At 51.3% G+C, this 20,620-nt stretch overlaps 1 protein-coding gene across 5 annotated transcripts in view; it reads left to right on the top strand.

Moving 5' to 3' along the window:
* The window catches only part of LOC142464163 (embryonic protein UVS.2-like), a 29,576-nt gene that overhangs the window by 5,927 nt on the left and 3,029 nt on the right, over positions 1-20,620 (top strand). For all 5 annotated transcript variants that reach the window (XM_075567454.1, XM_075567457.1, XM_075567456.1 and 2 more), the window contains exons 4-10: positions 10,403-10,543; positions 11,239-11,356; positions 16,106-16,284; positions 16,926-17,007; positions 17,591-17,718; positions 19,472-19,581; positions 20,339-20,558. In XM_075567454.1, coding sequence (XP_075423569.1) covers positions 10,403-10,543; positions 11,239-11,356; positions 16,106-16,284; positions 16,926-17,007; positions 17,591-17,718; positions 19,472-19,581; positions 20,339-20,558 — 978 coding nt within the window. The remainder of the gene's footprint in view (positions 1-10,402; positions 10,544-11,238; positions 11,357-16,105; positions 16,285-16,925; positions 17,008-17,590; positions 17,719-19,471; positions 19,582-20,338; positions 20,559-20,620) is intronic.

The following is a 20,620-nucleotide window of genomic DNA, read 5'->3' as shown; positions in this document are numbered from 1 at the left end:
CAGGAGAGGATCCCTCAGTCTGTCAGTGTCACACACACAGGAGAGGGTCCCTCAGTCTGTCAGTGTCACACACACAGGAGAGGGTCGTTCAGTCTGTCAGTGTCACACATACATGAGAGGTTCCCTCAGTCTGTCAGTGTCACACACACAGGGAGAGGGTCCCTCAGTCTGTCAGTGTCACACACACAGGAGGGGGTCCCTCAGTCTGTCAGTGTCACACACACACACACACACAGGAGAGGGTCCCTCAGTCTGTCAGTGTCACACACACTGGTGAGGCTCCCTCAGTCTGTCAGTGTCACACACACAGGAGTGGGGTTCCCTCAGTCTGTCAGTGTCACACACACAGGAGAGGATCCCTCAGACTGTCAGTGTCACACACACATGAGAGGATCCCACAGTCTGTCAGTGTCACACACACACACAGGGAGAGGGTCCCTCAGTCTGTCAGTGTCACACACACAGGAGGGGTCCCTCAGTCTGTCAGTGTCACACACACAGGAGGGGTCCCTCAGTCTGTCAGTGTCACACACACACACACACACACACACACACACACACACACACACACACACACACACACACACACACACACACACACACACACACACACACACACACACACACACACACACACGGAGAGGGTCCCTCAGTCTGTCAGTGTCACACACACAGGAGGGGCTCCCTCAGTCTGTCAGTGTCACAAACACAGGAGAGAGTCCCTCAGTCTGTCAGTGTCACACACAGGAGAGGGTCCCTCAGTCTGTCAGTGTCACACACACAGGAGAGGCTCCCTCAGTCTGTCAGTGTCACACACACAGGAGAGGGTTCCTCAGTTTGTCAGTGTCACACACACAGGAGAGGGGATCCCTCAGTCTGTCAGTGTCACACACACAGGAGAGGGGATCCCTCAGTCTGTCAGTGTCACACACACAGGAGGGGCTCCCTCAGTCTGTCAGTGTCACACACAGGAGAGGATCCCTCAGTCTGTCAGTGTCACACACACAGGAGAGGGTCCCTCAGTCTGTCAGTGTCACACACACAGGAGAGGGTCCCTCAGTCTGTCAGTGTCACACAAACACAGGAGAGGGTCCCTCAGTCTGTCAGTGTCACACACACAGGAGAGGGGATCCCTCAGTCTGTCAGTGTCTCACACACAGAAGAGGGGATCCCTCAGTCTGTCAGTGTCACACACACAGGAGGGGCTCCCTCAGTCTGTCAGTGTCACACACAGGAGAGGATCCCTCAGTCTGTCAGTGTCACACACACAGGAGAGGGTCCCTCAGTCTGTCAGTGTCACACACACAGGAGAGGGTCCCTCAGTCTGTCAGTGTCACACAAACACAGGAGAGGGTCCCTCAGTCTGTCAGTGTCACACACACAGGAGAGTGGATCCCTCAGTCTGTCAGTGTCTCACACACAGAAGAGGGGATCCCTCAGTCTGTCAGTGTCACACACACACAGGAGGGGCTCTCTCAGTCTGTCAGTGTCACAAACACAGGAGAGAGTCCCTCAGTCTGTCAGTGTCACACACACAGGAGAGGGGCTCCCTCAGTCTGTCAGTGTCACACACACAGGAGAGGGGATCCCTCAGTCTGTCAGTGTCACACACATGAGAGGGTCCCTCAGTCTGTCAGTGTCACACACACAGGAGAGGGGATCCCTCAGTCTGTCAGTGTCACACACACAGGAGAGGGTCCCTCAGTCTGTCAGTGTCACACACACAGGAGAGGGGATCCCTCAGTCTGTCAGTGTCACACACACACAGGAGAGGGGCTCCCTCAGTCTGTCAGTGTCACACACACACAGGAGAGGGGCTTCCTCAGTCTGTCAGTGTCACACACATACAGGAGAGGGGCTCCCTCAGTCTGTCAGTGTCACACACACAGGAGAGGGTCCCTCAGTCTGTCAGTGTCACACACACAGGAGAGGGGCTCCCTCAGTCTGTCAGTGTCACACACAGGAGAGAGTCCCTCAGTCTGTCAGTGTCACACACACTGGTGAGGCTCCCTCAGTCTGTCAGTGTCACACACACAGGAGAGGGTCCCTCAGTCTGTCAGTATCACACACACAGGAGAGGGTCCCTCAGTCTGTCAGAGTCACACACACAGGAGAGGGTCCCTCAGTCTGTCAGTGTCACACACACAGAAGAGGCTCCCTCAGTCTGTCAGTGTCGCACACACAGGAGAGGGTCCCTCAGTCTGTCAGTGTCACACACACAGGAGAGGGTCCCTCAGTCTGTCAGTGTCACACACACAGGAGAGGGTCCCTCAGTCTGTCAGTGTCACACACACAGGAGAGGTGATCCCTCAGTCTGTCAGTGTCACACACACAGGAGAGGGGCTCCCTCAGTCTGTCAGTGTCACACACACAGGAGAGGGTCCCACAGTCTGTCAGTGTCACACACAGGAGAGGGTCCCTCAGACTGTCAGTGTCACACACAGGAGAGGGTCCCTCAGTCTGTCAGTGTCACACACACAGCAGAGGAGCTCCCTCAGTCTGTCAGTGTCACACACACAGGAGAGGGGATCCCTCAATCTGTCAGTGTCACACACACACACACACACACACACACACACACACACACACACACACACACACACACACACACACACACACACACACACACACACACACACACACACACACAGGAGAGGGTCCCTCAGTCTGTCAGTGTCACACACACAGGAGAGGGGCTCCCTCAGTCTGTCAGTGTCACACACACAGGAGAGGGGCTCCCTCAGTCTGTCAGTGTCACACACACAGGAGAGGGGCTCCCTCAGTCTGTCAGTGTCACACACAGGAGAGGGTCCCTCAGTCTGTCAGTGTCACACACACAGGAGAGGATCCCTCAGTCTGTCAGTGTCACACACACAGAAGAGGGGCTCCCTCAGTCTGTCAGTGTCACACACACAGGAGAGGGGCTCTCTCAGTCTGTCAGTGTCACACACACAGGAGAGGATCCCTCAGTCTGTCAGTGTCACACACACAGGAGAGGCTCCCTCAGTCTGTCACTGTCACACACACAGGAGAGGGGCTCCCTCAGTCTGTCAGTGTCGCACACACACACAGGAGAGGCTCCCTCAGTCTGTCAGTGTCGCACACACAGGAGAGGGTCCCTCAGTCTGTCAGTGTCACACACACAGGAGAGGGTCCCTCAGTCTGTCAGTGTCACACACACAGGAGAGGGTCCCTCAGTCTGTCAGTGTCACACAAACACACACACACACACACACACACACACACACACACACACACACACACACACACACACACACACACACACACACACACACACACACACACACACACACACACACACACAGGAGAGGGTCCCTCAGTCTGTCAGTGTCACACAAACACACACACACACACACACACACACACACAGGAGAGGGGCTCCCTCAGTCTGTCAGTGTCACAAACACAGGAGAGGCTCCCTCAGTCTGTCAGTGTCACAAACACAGGAGACAGTCCCTCAGTCTGTCAGTGTCACACACACAGGAGAGGGGCTCCCTCAGTCTGTCAGTGTCACACACACAGGAGAGGGGCTCCCTCAATCTGTCAGTGTCACACACAGGAGAGGGTCCCTCAGTCTGTCAGTGTCACACACACAGGAGAGGCTCCCTCAGTCTGTCAGTGTCACACACACAGGAGAGGGGCTCCCTCAGTCTGTCAGTGTCACACACACAGGAGAGGCTCCCTCAGTCTGTCAGTGTCACACACACAGGAGGGGCTCCCTCAGTCTGTCAGTGTCACACACAGGAGAGGATCCCTCAGTCTGTCAGTGTCACACACACAGGAGAGGGTCCCTCAGTCTGTCAGTGTCACACACACAGGAGAGGGTCCCTCAGTCTGTCAGTGTCACACAAACACAGGAGAGGGTCCCTCAGTCTGTCAGTGTCACACACACAGGAGAGGGGATCCCTCAGTCTGTCAGTGTCTCACACACAGAAGAGGGGATCCCTCAGTCTGTCAGTGTCACACACACAGGAGGGGCTCCCTCAGTCTGTCAGTGTCACACACAGGAGAGGATCCCTCAGTCTGTCAGTGTCACACACACAGGAGAGGGTCCCTCAGTCTGTCAGTGTCACACACACAGGAGAGGATCCCTCAGTCTGTCAGTGTCACACAAACACAGGAGAGGGTCCCTCAGTCTGTCAGTGTCACACACACAGGAGAGGGGATCCCTCAGTCTGTCAGTGTCTCACACACAGAAGAGGGGATCCCTCAGTCTGTCAGTGTCACACACACACAGGAGGGGCTCTCTCAGTCTGTCAGTGTCACAAACACAGGAAAGAGTCCCTCAGTCTGTCAGTGTCACACACACAGGAGAGGGGCTCCCTCAGTCTGTCAGTGTCACACACACAGGAGAGGGGATCCCTCAGTCTGTCAGTGTCACACACATGAGAGGATCCCTCAGTCTGTCCGTGTCACACACACAGGAGAGGGGATCCCTCAGTCTGTCAGTGTCACACACACAGGAGAGGGTCCCTCAGTCTGTCAGTGTCACACACACAGGAGAGGGGATCCCTCAGTCTGTCAGTGTCACACACACACAGGAGAGGGGCTCCCTCAGTCTGTCAGTGTCACACACACACAGGAGAGGGGCTTCCTCAGTCTGTCAGTGTCACACACATACAGGAGAGGGGCTCCCTCAGTCTGTCAGTGTCACACACACAGGAGAGGGTCCCTCAGTCTGTCAGTGTCACACACACAGGAGAGGGGCTCCCTCAGTCTGTCAGTGTCACACACAGGAGAGAGTCCCTCAGTCTGTCAGTGTCACACACACTGGTGAGGCTCCCTCAGTCTGTCAGTGTCACACACACAGGAGAGGGTCCCTCAGTCTGTCAGTATCACACACACAGGAGAGGGTCCCTCAGTCTGTCAGAGTCACACACACAGGAGAGGGTCCCTCAGTCTGTCAGTGTCACACACACAGAAGAGGCTCCCTCAGTCTGTCAGTGTCGCACACACAGGAGAGGGTCCCTCAGTCTGTCAGTGTCACACACACAGGAGAGGGTCCCTCAGTCTGTCAGTGTCACACACACAGGAGAGGGTCCCTCAGTCTGTCAGTGTCACACACACAGGAGAGGTGATCCCTCAGTCTGTCAGTGTCACACACACAGGAGAGGGGCTCCCTCAGTCTGTCAGTGTCACACACACAGGAGAGGGTCCCACAGTCTGTCAGTGTCACACACAGGAGAGGGTCCCTCAGACTGTCAGTGTCACACACAGGAGAGGGTCCCTCAGTCTGTCAGTGTCACACACACAGGAGAGAAGCTCCCTCAGTCTGTCAGTGTCACACACACAGGAGAGGGGATCCCTCAATCTGTCAGTGTCACACACACACACACACACACACACACACACACACACACACACACACACACACACACACACACACACACACACACACACACACACACACACACACACACACACACACACACACAGGAGAGGGTCCCTCAGTCTGTCAGTGTCACACACACAGGAGAGGGGCTCCCTCAGTCTGTCAGTGTCACACACACAGGAGAGGGGCTCCCTCAGTCTGTCAGTGTCACACACACAGGAGAGGGTCCCTCAGTCTGTCAGTGTCACACACACATGAGAGGATCCCTCAGTCTGTCAGTGTCACACACACACACAGGGAGAGGGTCCCTCAGTCTGTCAGTGTCACACACACAGGAGAGGGGCTCTCTCAGTCTGTCAGTGTCACACACACAGGAGAGGATCCCTCAGTCTGTCAGTGTCACACACACAGGAGAGGCTCCCTCAGTCTGTCAGTGTCACACACACAGGAGAGGGGCTCCCTCAGTCTGTCACTGTCACACACACAGGAGAGGGGCTCCCTCAGTCTGTCAGTGTCGCACACACAGGAGAGGATCCCTCAGTCTGTCAGTGTCACACACACAGAAGAGGGGCTCCCTCAGTCTGTCAGTGTCACACACACAGGAGAGGGGCTCTCTCAGTCTGTCAGTGTCACACACACAGGAGAGGATCCCTCAGTCTGTCAGTGTCACACACACAGGAGAGGCTCCCTCAGTCTGTCACTGTCACACACACAGGAGAGGGGCTCCCTCAGTCTGTCAGTGTCGCACACACACACAGGAGAGGCTCCCTCAGTCTGTCAGTGTCGCACACACAGGAGAGGGTCCCTCAGTCTGTCAGTGTCACACACACAGGAGAGGGTCCCTCAGTCTGTCAGTGTCACACACACAGGAGAGGGTCCCTCAGTCTGTCAGTGTCACACAAACACACACACACACACACACACACACACACACACACACACACACACACACACACAGGAGAGGGTCCCTCAGTCTGTCAGTGTCACACAAACACACACACACACACACACACACACACACACAGGAGAGGGGCTCCCTCAGTCTGTCAGTGTCACAAACACAGGAGAGGCTCCCTCAGTCTGTCAGTGTCACAAACACAGGAGACAGTCCCTCAGTCTGTCAGTGTCACACACACAGGAGAGGGGCTCCCTCAGTCTGTCAGTGTCACACACACAGGAGAGGGGCTCCCTCAATCTGTCAGTGTCACACACAGGAGAGGGTCCCTCAGTCTGTCAGTGTCACACACACAGGAGAGGCTCCCTCAGTCTGTCAGTGTCACACACACAGGAGAGGGGCTCCCTCAGTCTGTCAGTGTCACACACACAGGAGAGGCTCCCTCAGTCTGTCAGTGTCACACACACAGGAGGGGCTCCCTCAGTCTGTCAGTGTCACACACAGGAGAGGATCCCTCAGTCTGTCAGTGTCACACACACAGGAGAGGGTCCCTCAGTCTGTCAGTGTCACACACACAGGAGAGGCTCCCTCAGTCTGTCAGTGTCACACAAACACAGGAGAGGGTCCCTCAGTCTGTCAGTGTCACACACACAGGAGAGGGGATCCCTCAGTCTGTCAGTGTCTCACACACAGAAGAGGGGATCCCTCAGTCTGTCAGTGTCACACACACAGGAGGGGCTCCCTCAGTCTGTCAGTGTCACACACAGGAGAGGATCCCTCAGTCTGTCAGTGTCACACACACAGGAGAGGGTCCCTCAGTCTGTCAGTGTCACACACACAGGAGAGGATCCCTCAGTCTGTCAGTGTCACACAAACACAGGAGAGGGTCCCTCAGTCTGTCAGTGTCACACACACAGGAGAGGGGATCCCTCAGTCTGTCAGTGTCTCACACACAGAAGAGGGGATCCCTCAGTCTGTCAGTGTCACACACACACAGGAGGGGCTCTCTCAGTCTGTCAGTGTCACAAACACAGGAGAGAGTCCCTCAGTCTGTCAGTGTCACACACACAGGAGAGGGGCTCCCTCAGTCTGTCAGTGTCACACACACAGGAGAGGGGATCCCTCAGTCTGTCAGTGTCACACACATGAGAGGATCCCTCAGTCTGTCAGTGTCACACACACAGGAGAGGGGATCCCTCAGTCTGTCAGTGTCACACACACAGGAGAGGGTCCCTCAGTCTGTCAGTGTCACACACACAGGAGAGGGGATCCCTCAGTCTGTCAGTGTCACACACACACAGGAGAGGGGCTCCCTCAGTCTGTCAGTGTCACACACACACAGGAGAGGGGCTTCCTCAGTCTGTCAGTGTCACACACATACAGGAGAGGGGCTCCCTCAGTCTGTCAGTGTCACACACACAGGAGAGGGTCCCTCAGTCTGTCAGTGTCACACACACAGGAGAGGGGCTCCCTCAGTCTGTCAGTGTCACACACAGGAGAGAGTCCCTCAGTCTGTCAGTGTCACACACACTGGTGAGGCTCCCTCAGTCTGTCAGTGTCACACACACAGGAGAGGGTCCCTCAGTCTGTCAGTATCACACACACAGGAGAGGGTCCCTCAGTCTGTCAGAGTCACACACACAGGAGAGGGTCCCTCAGTCTGTCAGTGTCACACACACAGAAGAGGCTCCCTCAGTCTGTCAGTGTCGCACACACAGGAGAGGGTCCCTCAGTCTGTCAGTGTCACACACACAGGAGAGGGTCCCTCAGTCTGTCAGTGTCACACACACAGGAGAGGGTCCCTCAGTCTGTCAGTGTCACACACACAGGAGAGGTGATCCCTCAGTCTGTCAGTGTCACACACACAGGAGAGGGGCTCCCTCAGTCTGTCAGTGTCACACACACAGGAGAGGGTCCCACAGTCTGTCAGTGTCACACACAGGAGAGGGTCCCTCAGACTGTCAGTGTCACACACAGGAGAGGGTCCCTCAGTCTGTCAGTGTCACACACACAGGAGAGAAGCTCCCTCAGTCTGTCAGTGTCACACACACAGGAGAGGGGATCCCTCAATCTGTCAGTGTCACACACACACACACACACACACACACACACACACACACACACACACACACACACACACACACACACACACACACACACACACACACACACACACACACACACACACACACACACACACACACACACACAGGAGAGGGTCCCTCAGTCTGTCAGTGTCACACACACAGGAGAGGGGCTCCCTCAGTCTGTCAGTGTCACACACACAGGAGAGGGGCTCCCTCAGTCTGTCAGTGTCACACACACAGGAGAGGGTCCCTCAGTCTGTCAGTGTCACACACACATGAGAGGATCCCTCAGTCTGTCAGTGTCACACACACACACAGGGAGAGGGTCCCTCAGTCTGTCAGTGTCACACACACAGGAGAGGGGCTCTCTCAGTCTGTCAGTGTCACACACACAGGAGAGGATCCCTCAGTCTGTCAGTGTCACACACACAGGAGAGGCTCCCTCAGTCTGTCAGTGTCACACACACAGGAGAGGGGCTCCCTCAGTCTGTCACTGTCACACACACAGGAGAGGGGCTCCCTCAGTCTGTCAGTGTCGCACACACAGGAGAGGATCCCTCAGTCTGTCAGTGTCACACACACAGAAGAGGGGCTCCCTCAGTCTGTCAGTGTCACACACACAGGAGAGGGGCTCTCTCAGTCTGTCAGTGTCACACACACAGGAGAGGATCCCTCAGTCTGTCAGTGTCACACACACAGGAGAGGCTCCCTCAGTCTGTCACTGTCACACACACAGGAGAGGGGCTCCCTCAGTCTGTCAGTGTCGCACACACACACAGGAGAGGCTCCCTCAGTCTGTCAGTGTCGCACACACAGGAGAGGGTCCCTCAGTCTGTCAGTGTCACACACACAGGAGAGGGTCCCTCAGTCTGTCAGTGTCACACACACAGGAGAGGGTCCCTCAGTCTGTCAGTGTCACACAAACACACACACACACACACACACACACACACACACACACACACACACACACGAGAGGGTCCCTCAGTCTGTCAGTGTCACACAAACACACACACACACACACACACACACACACACACACACACACACACACACACACACACACACACACACACACACACAGGAGAGGGGCTCCCTCAGTCTGTCAGTGTCACAAACACAGGAGAGGCTCCCTCAGTCTGTCAGTGTCACAAACACAGGAGACAGTCCCTCAGTCTGTCAGTGTCACACACACAGGAGAGGGGCTCCCTCAGTCTGTCAGTGTCACACACACAGGAGAGGGTCTCCCTCAGTCTGTCAGTGTCACACACAGGAGAGGGTCCCTCAGTCTGTCAGTGTCACACACACAGGAGAGGCTCCCTCAGTCTGTCAGTGTCACACACACAGGAGAGGGGCTCCCTCAGTCTGTCAGTGTCACACACACAGGAGAGGCTCCCTCAGTCTGTCAGTGTCACACACACAGAAGAGGCTCCCTCAGTCTGTCAGTGTCGCACACACAGGAGAGGGTCCCTCAGTCTGTCAGTGTCACACACACAGGAGAGGGTCCCTCCGTCTGTCAGTGTCACACACACAGGAGAGGGTCCCTCAGACTGTTAGTATCACACACACAGGAGAGGGTCCCTCAGTCTGTCAGTGTCACACAAACACACACACACACACACACACACACACACAGGAGAGGGTCCCTCAGACTGTTAGTATCACACACACAGGAGAGGCTCCCTCAGTCTGTCAGTGTCACACACACAGGAGAGGGTCCCTCAGACTGTTAGTATCACACACACAGGAGAGGGGCTCAGTCTGTCAGTGTCACACACACACACACAGGAGAGGGGCTCCCTCAGTCTGTCAGTGTCACACACACACAGGAGAGGGTCCCTCAGTCTGTCAGTGTCACACACACAGGAGAGAGGGTCCCTCAGTCTGTCAGTGTCACACAAACACAGACAGGAGAGTGGCTCCCTCAGTCTGTCAGTGTCACACACACAGGAGAGGGTCCCTCAGTCTGTCAGTGTCACACACACAGGAGAGGGTCCCTCAGTCTGTCAGTGTCACACACACAGGAAGGTAATATAATGTAATCACCCCGCCTTCTTTCTCTGCTAGGCAGTTCTCAGATCATGATACAAGGGGACATTGCAATCAAAAAGACCAGGAATGCTCTGAACTGCCCAGGAAAAACATGTCTGTGGCCAAGATCTGGAGGTGGTTTGGTCCATGTACCGTACATCATGTCTGACAACTACAGTACGTTATTCCATGTTATCTGTGTGAAAAGGCATGTTTAAAACACTCAGCACGTGCCCTCAATGCAAAAGGACAGCCAGGACTGGTTTTATTTTATATAGGTCAGGGGTGGCTAACGGCAGTCCTCAAGGGCCACCAACAGGTCAGGTTTTCAGGATATCCCTGCTTCAGCGCAGGTGGCTCAGTCAGTCAGCTGAGCCACTGATTGAGCCACCTGTGCTGAAGCAGAGATATCCTGAAAACCTGACCTGTTGGTGGCCCTTGAGGACTGGCGTTGGCCGCTCCTGATATAGTAGATTGAGAAGAGTCAGTATCCCCATTGGAAATCAATCAGTGGGAGTACCCTTCCCACTCGTCATGAGCTATGACAAAGATGTCCTCTACAAGCCACGTGCAGAACTAGGACGCTGGCATTGTATGCGTATGTGATGTTATTTTCAGCAAATTGATTAAAAGCTATGTTTGACTTTTCTGTGGGTCTGGGGTGCAACACGAAGGGACTTTTCCCTTTGCTCTTATCCACAAACCACGGTCTGTCTGGGGTTACCCGCGGACTAGGCGGAAAACTCCTGCCGCGAAGAAAATGCATTGCGGCACGTTGTGCGAAAAAAAGGCGCCGACAAGGCTGTCCCTGGCCATTCCGGGTCAGGAGGTCACGCTGGCACAGTCAGGACATCCCGTGCTTTGCGTTTCAGCGTCGGTGGAGAGGAAGGTTATCCGAGCGGCGATGGACGAGGTGATGGTTCTCACGTGTATACGCTTCACACCCCGTACCAGAGAACCGGACTACCTGAGGATCCGTCCCCGAGATGGGTGAGTAAGTGGGTCATACTGGTTGTGAGGAATAGGCGTTGCCAAGAGGGGAGCTGAACCGTGTCATCATAGGCTTGCCAGGTGTCCAGTATTGAATCTGACTGTCCTGTATTTGGACACACTGTCCAGTAAAAAAATTGAGGTAATACTGGACATGTATGTGTATACCGGTATTACCTCTCTGGGTATGTATGTGTATACCGGTATTACCTCTCTGGGTATGTATGTATATACCGGTATTATCTCTCTGGGTGTGTATGTGTATACCGGTATTACCTCTCTGGGCGTGTATGTGTATACCGGTATTACCTCTCTGGGTGTGTATGTGTATACCGGTATTACCTCTCTGGGTGTGTATGTGTATACCGGTATTATCTCTCTGGGTGTGTATGTGTATACCGGTATTACCTCTCTGGGAGTGTATGTGTATACCGGTATTATCTCTCTGGGCGTGTATGTGTATACCGGTATTACCTCTCTGGGCGTGTATGTCGGTATTACCTCTCTGGGCGTGTATGTGTATACCGGTATTACCTCTCTGGACGTGTATGTGTATACCTGTATTACCTCTCTGGACGTGTATGTGTATACCGGTATTACCTCTCTGGGCGTGTATGTGTATACCGGTATTACCTCTCTGGACGTGTATGTGTATACCTGTATTACCTCTCTGGACGTGTATGTGTATACCGGTATTACCTCTCTGGGCGTGTATGTGTATACCGGTATTACCTCTCTGGGTGTGTATGTGTATACCGGTATTACCTCTCTGGACGTGTATGTGTATACCGGTATTACCTCTCTGGATGTGTATGTGTATACCGGTATTACTTCTCTGGGTGTGTATGTGTATACCGGTATTACCTCTCTGGGCGTGTATGTCGGTATTACCTCTCTGGGCGTGTATGTGTATACCAGTATTACCTCTCTGGACGTGTATGTGTATACCTGTATTACCTCTCTGGACGTGTATGTGTATACCGGTTTTACCTCTCTGGGCGTGTATGTGTATACCGGTATTACCTCTCTGGACGTGTATGTGTATACCTGTATTACCTCTCTGGATGTGTATGTGTATACCGGTATTACTTCTCTGGGTGTGTATGTGTATACCGGTATTACCTCTCTGGGCGTGTATGTGTATACCGGTATTACCTCTCTGGGCGTGTATGTGTATACCGGTATTACCTCTCTGGGCGTGTATGTGTATACCGGTATTACCTCTTTGGGCGTGTACGTGTATACCCGTATTACCTCTCTGGGCGGGTATATGTATACCGGTATTACCTCTCTGGGCGTGTATGTGTATACCCGTATTACCTCTCTGGGCGTGTACGTGTATACCTGTATTACCTCTCTGGGCGTGTATGTGTATACCTGTATTACCTCTCTGGGCGTGTATGTGTATACCAGTATTACCTCTCTGGGCGTGTATGTGTATACAGGTATTACCTCTCTGGGCGTGTATGTGTATACCGGTATTACCTCTCTGGGCGTGTATGTGTATACCGGTATTACCTCTCTGGTCGTGTATGTGTATACAGGTATTACCTCTCTGGGCGTGTATGTGTATACCGGTATTACCTCTCTGGGCGTGTATGTTTATACCGGTATTACCTCTCTGGGCGTGTATGTGTATACCGGTATTACCTCTCTGGGTGTGTATGTGTCCGGTATTCCCTCTCTGGGCGTGTATGTGTATACCGGCATTACCGCTCTGTGCGTGTATGTGTATACCGGTATTACCTCTCTGGGCGTGTATGTGTATACCGGTATTACCTCTCTGGGCGTGTATGTGTATACCTGTATTACCTCTCTGGGCGTGTATGTGTATACCGATATTACCTCTCTGGGCGTGTATGTGTATACCGGTATTACCTCTCTGGGTGTGTATGTGTATACCGGTATTACCTCTCTGGGAGTGTATGTGTATACCGGTATTACCTCTCTGGACGTGTATGTGTATACCGGTATTACCTCTCTGGACGTGTGTGTGTATACCGGTATTACCTCTCTGGACATGTATGTGTAATACCGGAATTACCTCTCTGGATATAGTGACCTGACCGGCTTGGGCGGCCACAGGATCTCCCTGCGCAGGGAGAGAGCAAGGCTGTTGCTAGGGGGCTGGGCAGCTTCCTGCATTCTAATTGGCTGCTGCTGGGTAATACAGCCAATCAGGAGGTGTCAGGAGCCTAGGGGTTGGGCCAAGGAGAGGAGGAAACAGCATGGAGAAGTGTGTGTCTCGAGCGTGTCGCACCTTTCCCCATTGTGCCCAGTATTTCTGGAGAAGCCGCCTGGTAACCGTACCTGCACCGGAGAGATAGTAAGATTTTCCTGGGGGGGGAAGAGAACCGCCTTTTTCTTTTTTTTTTAACTGACAAACCTAGTTATAATATCCTCTTTAAAGAAGAATAGATGTATTTTTTTTTAAGTATTTGTCTACTTTTAAAGCAGATACATATTTTAAATAATGTAGAAGCCGTCTCAGTATTCCGCAGCCGTAAGATTTGCTGATATTAGGCGATGCTGTCAAAGCACTTTGTAGAATAAATGAAAGTATACAGAGCTTCATATGTTTCTTCTTCTCGTGTTCTGTGTATTGTGCATACATGAACAATATACCTGTGAGGTTATGAAACCTCTGTGTCCTTTTATTGCATCCATGAAGAACTCTTGGGTCGGTCCACTAAATGGTATAACAACCTGCAACGACTCTGTGTTTCTGCTGGACAAATACGGCTACTAGAGCTTTGCACTTACTTGATATTCGCCCAGTACGGCTACTTCCTGAAGGAACTGTGACCCCCACTTCTATACAGGATACAAACCTTCAGGCCGAGACTGGCCAGGCTTCTTTAGGCAATAAGGAGGGTCAGGTGGTCAGTATTTAGAGGTAACAAAGCTACCTTCTTTCTCTGACCTGGGGCGGCCGATCAGGTTCATGACTCAGCGGGAAGCCCTTTAATCCAACGCAATTAAACATGATACGACGTTCAGAACAGTAAATTGGATGCAATCAAGGGATGGAAGATTGTTTTAATCATCGTATCAAAGAGATGGATCAGTGATTATTGAGAACAGCTGCAGTGTATCGGATGTACCCAAATCTATCTACTTCTCCCCTCTTCTCATCCCGTTCTTACCCCTCTCTCCCCCTCCCGTTCTTACCCCTCTCTCTCCCCCTCTTCTCATCCCGTTCTTACCCCTCTCTCCCCCTTCTCATCCCGTTCTTACCCCTTTCTCTCCCCCTCTTCTCATCCCATTCTTACCCCTCTCCCTCTTCTCATCCCGTTCTTACCCCCCTCTCTCCCTCTTCTCATCCCGTTCTTACCCCTCTCTCCCTCTTCTCATCCCTCTCTCCCTCTTCTCATCCCTCTCTCCCTCTTCTTACCACTCTCTCCCCTCTTTTCATCCTTTCTTACCCCTCTCTCCCCCTTCTCATCCTGTTCTTACCCCTCTCTCTCCCTCTTCTCATCCCGTTCTTACCCCTCTCTCCCTCTTCTCATCCTGTTCTTACCCCTCCCCCCTCTTCTCATCCTGTTCTTACCCCTCTCCCTCTTCTCATCCTGTTCTTACCCCTCTCCCTCTTCTCATCCCGTTCTTACCCCTCTCCCTCTTCTCATCCCGTTCTTACCCCTCTCTCTCCCTCTTCTCATCCCGTTCTTACCCCTCTCTCCCTCTTCTCATCCCGTTCTTACCCCTCTCTCCCTCTTCTCATCCCTGTCTCCCTCTTCTCATCCCGTTCTTACCCCTCTCCCTATTCTCATCCCTGTCTCCCTCTTCTCATCCCGTTCTTACCCCTCTCTCCCTATTCTCATCCCTGTCTCCCTCTTCTCATCCTGTTCTTACCCCTCTCTCTCCCTCTTCTCATCCCGTTCTTACCCCTCTCTCTCCCTCTTCTCATCCCTTTCTAACCCCTCTCTCTCCCTCTTCTCATCCCGTTCTTACCTCTCTCTCCCTCTTCTCATCCTATTCTTACCCCTCTCTCTCAGCCCACCGGATTTGGGATTTTCACTGGAAAAACCCAAAGATTCCGTCACGAACACAAAGGGATAGAATTTGGTTTTCATGTCAGATGGAAAAATGAACAGCCCTAGTGAATGACAGACTCCCTAAATTCAAACGAGCACGGCAACTATGGTTCCAGTATTACAGAAACCCAGGAGCTCCTTCCCTCCTAACTTCTGAGCCCATCGAACCCCTCCCACACATATAGAGTGTGGCAGGACAGCCTCGCGGTTGGGTCAGAAAGAGTCCACACAGTGTACTTGAGGCTTTAACAAACCCTTCAGTGGGTTATTTACCCACATCCTAAACAAAAGTATGGGGCACACTGTCCCTTTAAGGCAAACCAAATCATACTCCACATTAGGGAGACTAACTAGACATAGCCTAACTGTCTGACTGGCTAGCTAGGCTAGTTCCAGTCCAAACACTACAAACTACACGAGTACAAAATATAACGCCCTCAAATGTGCGCCCCGTCATATTGTAAATTCTGCCCCTAACTCCACCCAGGCATCATTATTTTTTTAGTGGAAAAAAAGTTGACACGTCCCCCACAACACATCAACATCAGTTTTATTCATTGGCGCCCGAGGCGCATGAATTTGTTCCTCTTCTGTGCGTCACTTTTACAACAAAATTGCTTTTAGCCCCCCCCCCAAATCTCTCTCTCATACTCTACCGTTCTCTACTCTTTCCTTCTCTCCCTGCACGTCACGCGTTTCTGCTGTCCTCCCACAGATGCTGGTCATATATCGGACGGGTGGGAGGCGCACAGGACGTGTCCCTAATGAAGTCGGGGTGTCTGCACCGAGGGATAATACAACATGAGCTTCTTCATGCCCTGGGCTTCCAACACGAGCAGTGCCGGAGTGACCGAGACAAGTACATCCGCATCAACTGGATCAACATCAGCCAAGGTGCGCAGAGACGGACCATGGGTAGTCATACTTCATGCCCACGCTTAGCGGGCAACTCTGGTTCCAGATGGTTCAGAACGGATTCCTGGCTGGTTACCCCACCTTCAGGTTGTCATAATAAACCCAGACAGACACGTTTGAAGTTGAACCCCTTGTATTCAGATTATCACCGGCAGACGTAGACAGTGCTGGTTTTTACTAGAGTGACTCTTATTTCATATTATTTTAGATAGACTCACTTGGACCAAACTCCATGCTATCTAACAGCCTCCAATATACACCCCCCCCCCCCCACACACACACATTAATAGATCCAGCTGTGCGGCTGGACCATACTCCACCCTCACAATGAGCAGCCACTTTACCTTTAATTTCTGTATTCCCTTATTCCTGCTAGTGTAAGCTCCCAGGGTCAGGGCCCTCAGTACCTCCTGTATCTGTGTGCGCTTGTCCTTATTTGTGCGTCACTCTACATATACAATTGATGTCACTCTGTACCCCCATTGTACTGCGCTGGGGAATATGTTGGCGCTTTACAAATAAAGGCTAATAATGGTATTGGTTTATGTAGGGTGAAGCACCCAACCGCCAGGAAGGTCCTCATCTCTCCCCCCCCCCCCCTCTCTCTCATCTCATTTTAGACAAAGAGCGCAACTTCTACAAGATGAGCACCCAAAACCTGGGGGTCCCGTACGATTACCTGTCCGTTCTGCACTATGGCAAGTATGTGAATGAATCACTAGAAGGAAATGCCGGCTCTCCAGTCCCGTCAGTCAGTGGATGATGAACAAGTTTAGAAGTAGCAAACACAAGGTTTCTTTTAACACGTGGGCAAAGCCGTTTGCGCAGGGATTATTTATCATGTACACACAGAGGGGTTATATTTCTTCCAAGCGAAAAATGGATTGGCAGTGTAAGGGGCGGATGTCCGATCATCCCAAGTGGATGCAAGAATTGTTTTTTTTTTGTTTTTTTTTAATGCTTCTCAATGTTTAAGTAATAATCATTTAACAAATATATTTCTATGTAGGATAATGGTAAATAAATATATATTTATTTTAAACGGATCACTTTTATTCCAAGTGGAAGATTATGTGTATAAATAAAACAGTTAGTGGTATTTAATCGCCTCTAATACAGGGACGGCCCACTGCAGTCCTCAAGGGCCACCAAACAGGTCAGATTTTCAGGATATCCCCGCTTCAGCACTGGTGGCTCATTAGAAGACCCATGGCTTGTAGTGGGTGCTGCCCTCTCCCATTTGGGTTACCACCCCCTGCTCTCTCCCCCTCTTGCTTTGTCCCAGATTTGCCTTCGCTAGTGATGCTGGGAAACCGACCCTGGAACCTACGGGGAATCCCAGCGCTCTGATTGGTCAGCGTGTCGGGCTGAGTTCTCTGGACGTGGTGAAGATGAACAAACTCTACAAGTGCAGTTAGGTCCCGAGGGAACCTGCGCTCTTACCCCTGTGCACCCTGCTAGTTATTACTTAGCTACACCTTCTCCATCTCTGATTATCGAGGTTCTTGTGTAAGGAGGGAGAAATAGCTAACGATGGCCCCTTCTAAGATGCAGAGTCCCTGTCACATAAGTGGCAAGTGACATTATTAACTATTTATAAATCAGAGTTTTACTGAAGAGGAAACAAAACAAAAAATAAAATGCACATATAAAATTGACAAGCCGAAAAATGTATCCCACAATGCATTGCGGTTGAGTGGAACATTCTAAAGAGCCGTTTAGGCGACTAAAATAGAATGACAAGTGCAGAATATTCCATGTGTAAAAGGTCTCTGAGGCACCAAATTCTGATTGGCTGTTTCCCCCTGTTGCTTGTGGCCCATTATTATTTTATTATTATTATCATTAATCTATAATGCACCAACATATTCCGTAGCGCTGTAAAATAGTTACATAGGGATGAGGTTGAAAGAAGACGTGCGTCCATCAAGTTCAACCTATGCTAAATTTAGACGACAGATACTTTATTCTATATCTATACTTCCTTATTGATCCAAAGGAAGCAAACAAAAAACCCCAGTGTCATATCATCCGATGATATCTCATATGGGGAAAAATTAATTCCTTCCTGACTCCAAGAATTGGCAATCGGATTACTCCCTGGATCACCATCCTTCCCATGTTTACTTACTTGGTATATCCCTGTATACTTTTCCTTTCTAAAAAGATGTCCAACCTTTTTTTGAAAAAATCTATTGTATCTGCCATCACAGTCTCCATGGGGTAATGAAATCCACATTGTAACTGCCCTTACAGTACCTTTCCTTTGTTGCTGGTGAAATCTCCTTACCCCCAACCTTAAGGGATGCCCGCGTGTCATTTGTACTGCCTTGGGATGAATAGTTGTTTTGAAAGCTCCTTGTACTGTCCCCGAATATATTTTTATATAGTTATCATATCCCCTCTTTGACGCCTCTTTTCTAATGTAAACCTCCTCTTCTATTTGCTCGATCCTTCCGAAAAAGGGAATAACCCTCTAAATTAACTGCCCAGTCACGAGTTTCATCCAACCATGTTTCAGTAATGCCTATGATATCATACTGCTCCATTGTAGCTATTAATTCAAGCTCCCCCATAAGGCTTCTTGCATTAGCAACCATGCATTTAAGGTTTTTTTCAGCCTGTACTATTATCTTATCTGCTCCTTCCTTTCTGCGCCCACTTGGTTTAGTCTTTAGAAGTTTTCTAGTATTATCTGTATTTACTATGGGTGTCTCACACGTGCCCTCATTCTACCTCTATAACCCCATGTATTCTCCTCTATTCTATTTAGTTCGTTATCTGTTTCATTCCCCTCCCCCCTCCATCCTCCATCCTCCATCCTAGTTTGAAATGTCCTCCAACCTTTTTAACATTCTCCCCCCTAGTACAGAAGATCCCTCTTCATTGAGGTGTAATCCGTCCCTAGAATAAAGATGGCACCTCTCAGAAAAGGAGTCCCAGTGCTCTAATAGGATTAGAGGATCAAAGCTTCATTAGCTGCAACTACTCCTCTGCAGGACTCTATATCACCACGGGCTGCTCTATGCAATATGCCCAGCAGCTGCTTCCGAATGCTGGGGGGAGAGTAAGGCTCCATTCACAAGAAGGGGACAGAACCAGTCTCTAGCACAGGGAAGAGGCTTTGCAGCATATTGAAACCCAGGCCACGTGTTCTTCTTTAAAGGTGTTTGCAGCTTTCTGTTGCCGGATCCTAACGGGGGAATTTCCTGGGAGTCAGCGCTGCACCCGAACACTTCATCCTGTGTGTGGCTGATCCGTGTACCAGAGGGCAAGGTACCGGGGCACAGACAGAGAGGGGGCGGGGGGGGGGGGGCAAGACAGGAGCCCTGTAACTGCATACGCAGGGGGTGCTAAATTAACCCTTTCAATGCCAGAGGATCAGCAGCGCACTGGTTAAGATTTCAAAGCTTTATTAAACACTGCAGTGCTGGAGGGTCCGGTCATGTGTTGTAGGTCCCTCCCCACCAGGACCAGAGACACGCAGGTTGATCTGGGGATCCAATGTACAGGGAACTGGTGAGTTTTAGAAGCAATAGAGAAGCTGTAACATTACCAAATGGTCCACACTCTTCAGCGGGCCGCCTTTAGGGCGACGTAGGCAGAAGGGGTTCTGAATTACTTCAGCTGGACTTTGAAATTCCTTTGTCCAGTTCTAAACGCTGCAGGGGGTGGGGATGACAAAACACATTGCAGCAATAAATCCCAGATGTTAACCTTTATACACACTGGCTCTGTGCAGAGGGGAGCAGTTCTTGTGGAACCCTTGCAGACAAATTTGGGGCAATGCAGATGTAGAAACATACACTTATACTGATAGATGCAGACTCATACACACATATACACCAAGTAGACTGATTCATACACATAGAATAGATAGACTACCCACAGACTGGGTCTGCCTCCTTGGTGGGGATTTCCTTGGACAACCACTCGCCCATGCCAAGGCTGTACTTTAGGGAGTTATTTTGCATAGTATTTCTTCCAGTATTTTCCGTTAGAACCTTCCGGTCTCCCCCGTCTGCTTTTCCAGGTCTTCCTGCAGTTTGAAGCGTTTGATATTCCATCTTCTCCGGCCTGTGGCCGGGGCTTTGTGAAGGTTCACGATGGACCGAGCAGCGAGTCCCCACTTCTCCTCCCAAAGACCTGTGGGAAGACTTGGCCAGTGGGGCTCGTGGCCTCTTCAAACCTGGTGAAGGTTGAGTTTGTCAGCAACGGAGTAGGAGTCAGCTTTAGAGCAAAGTATGACTTCGGTGAGTCTAAAGCTTTCATCTTTACATATGGTAACGTATATCTTTAACGTAATGGAAGAGTC

This window comes from Ascaphus truei, chromosome 12 (assembly GCF_040206685.1).
Source record: "Ascaphus truei isolate aAscTru1 chromosome 12, aAscTru1.hap1, whole genome shotgun sequence".
In the NCBI taxonomy this organism is placed as follows: Eukaryota; Metazoa; Chordata; class Amphibia; order Anura; family Ascaphidae; genus Ascaphus; species Ascaphus truei.
The sequence above is the reverse complement of the archived record's forward strand: the minus strand, read 5'-3'. Positions and strand labels throughout refer to the sequence as shown.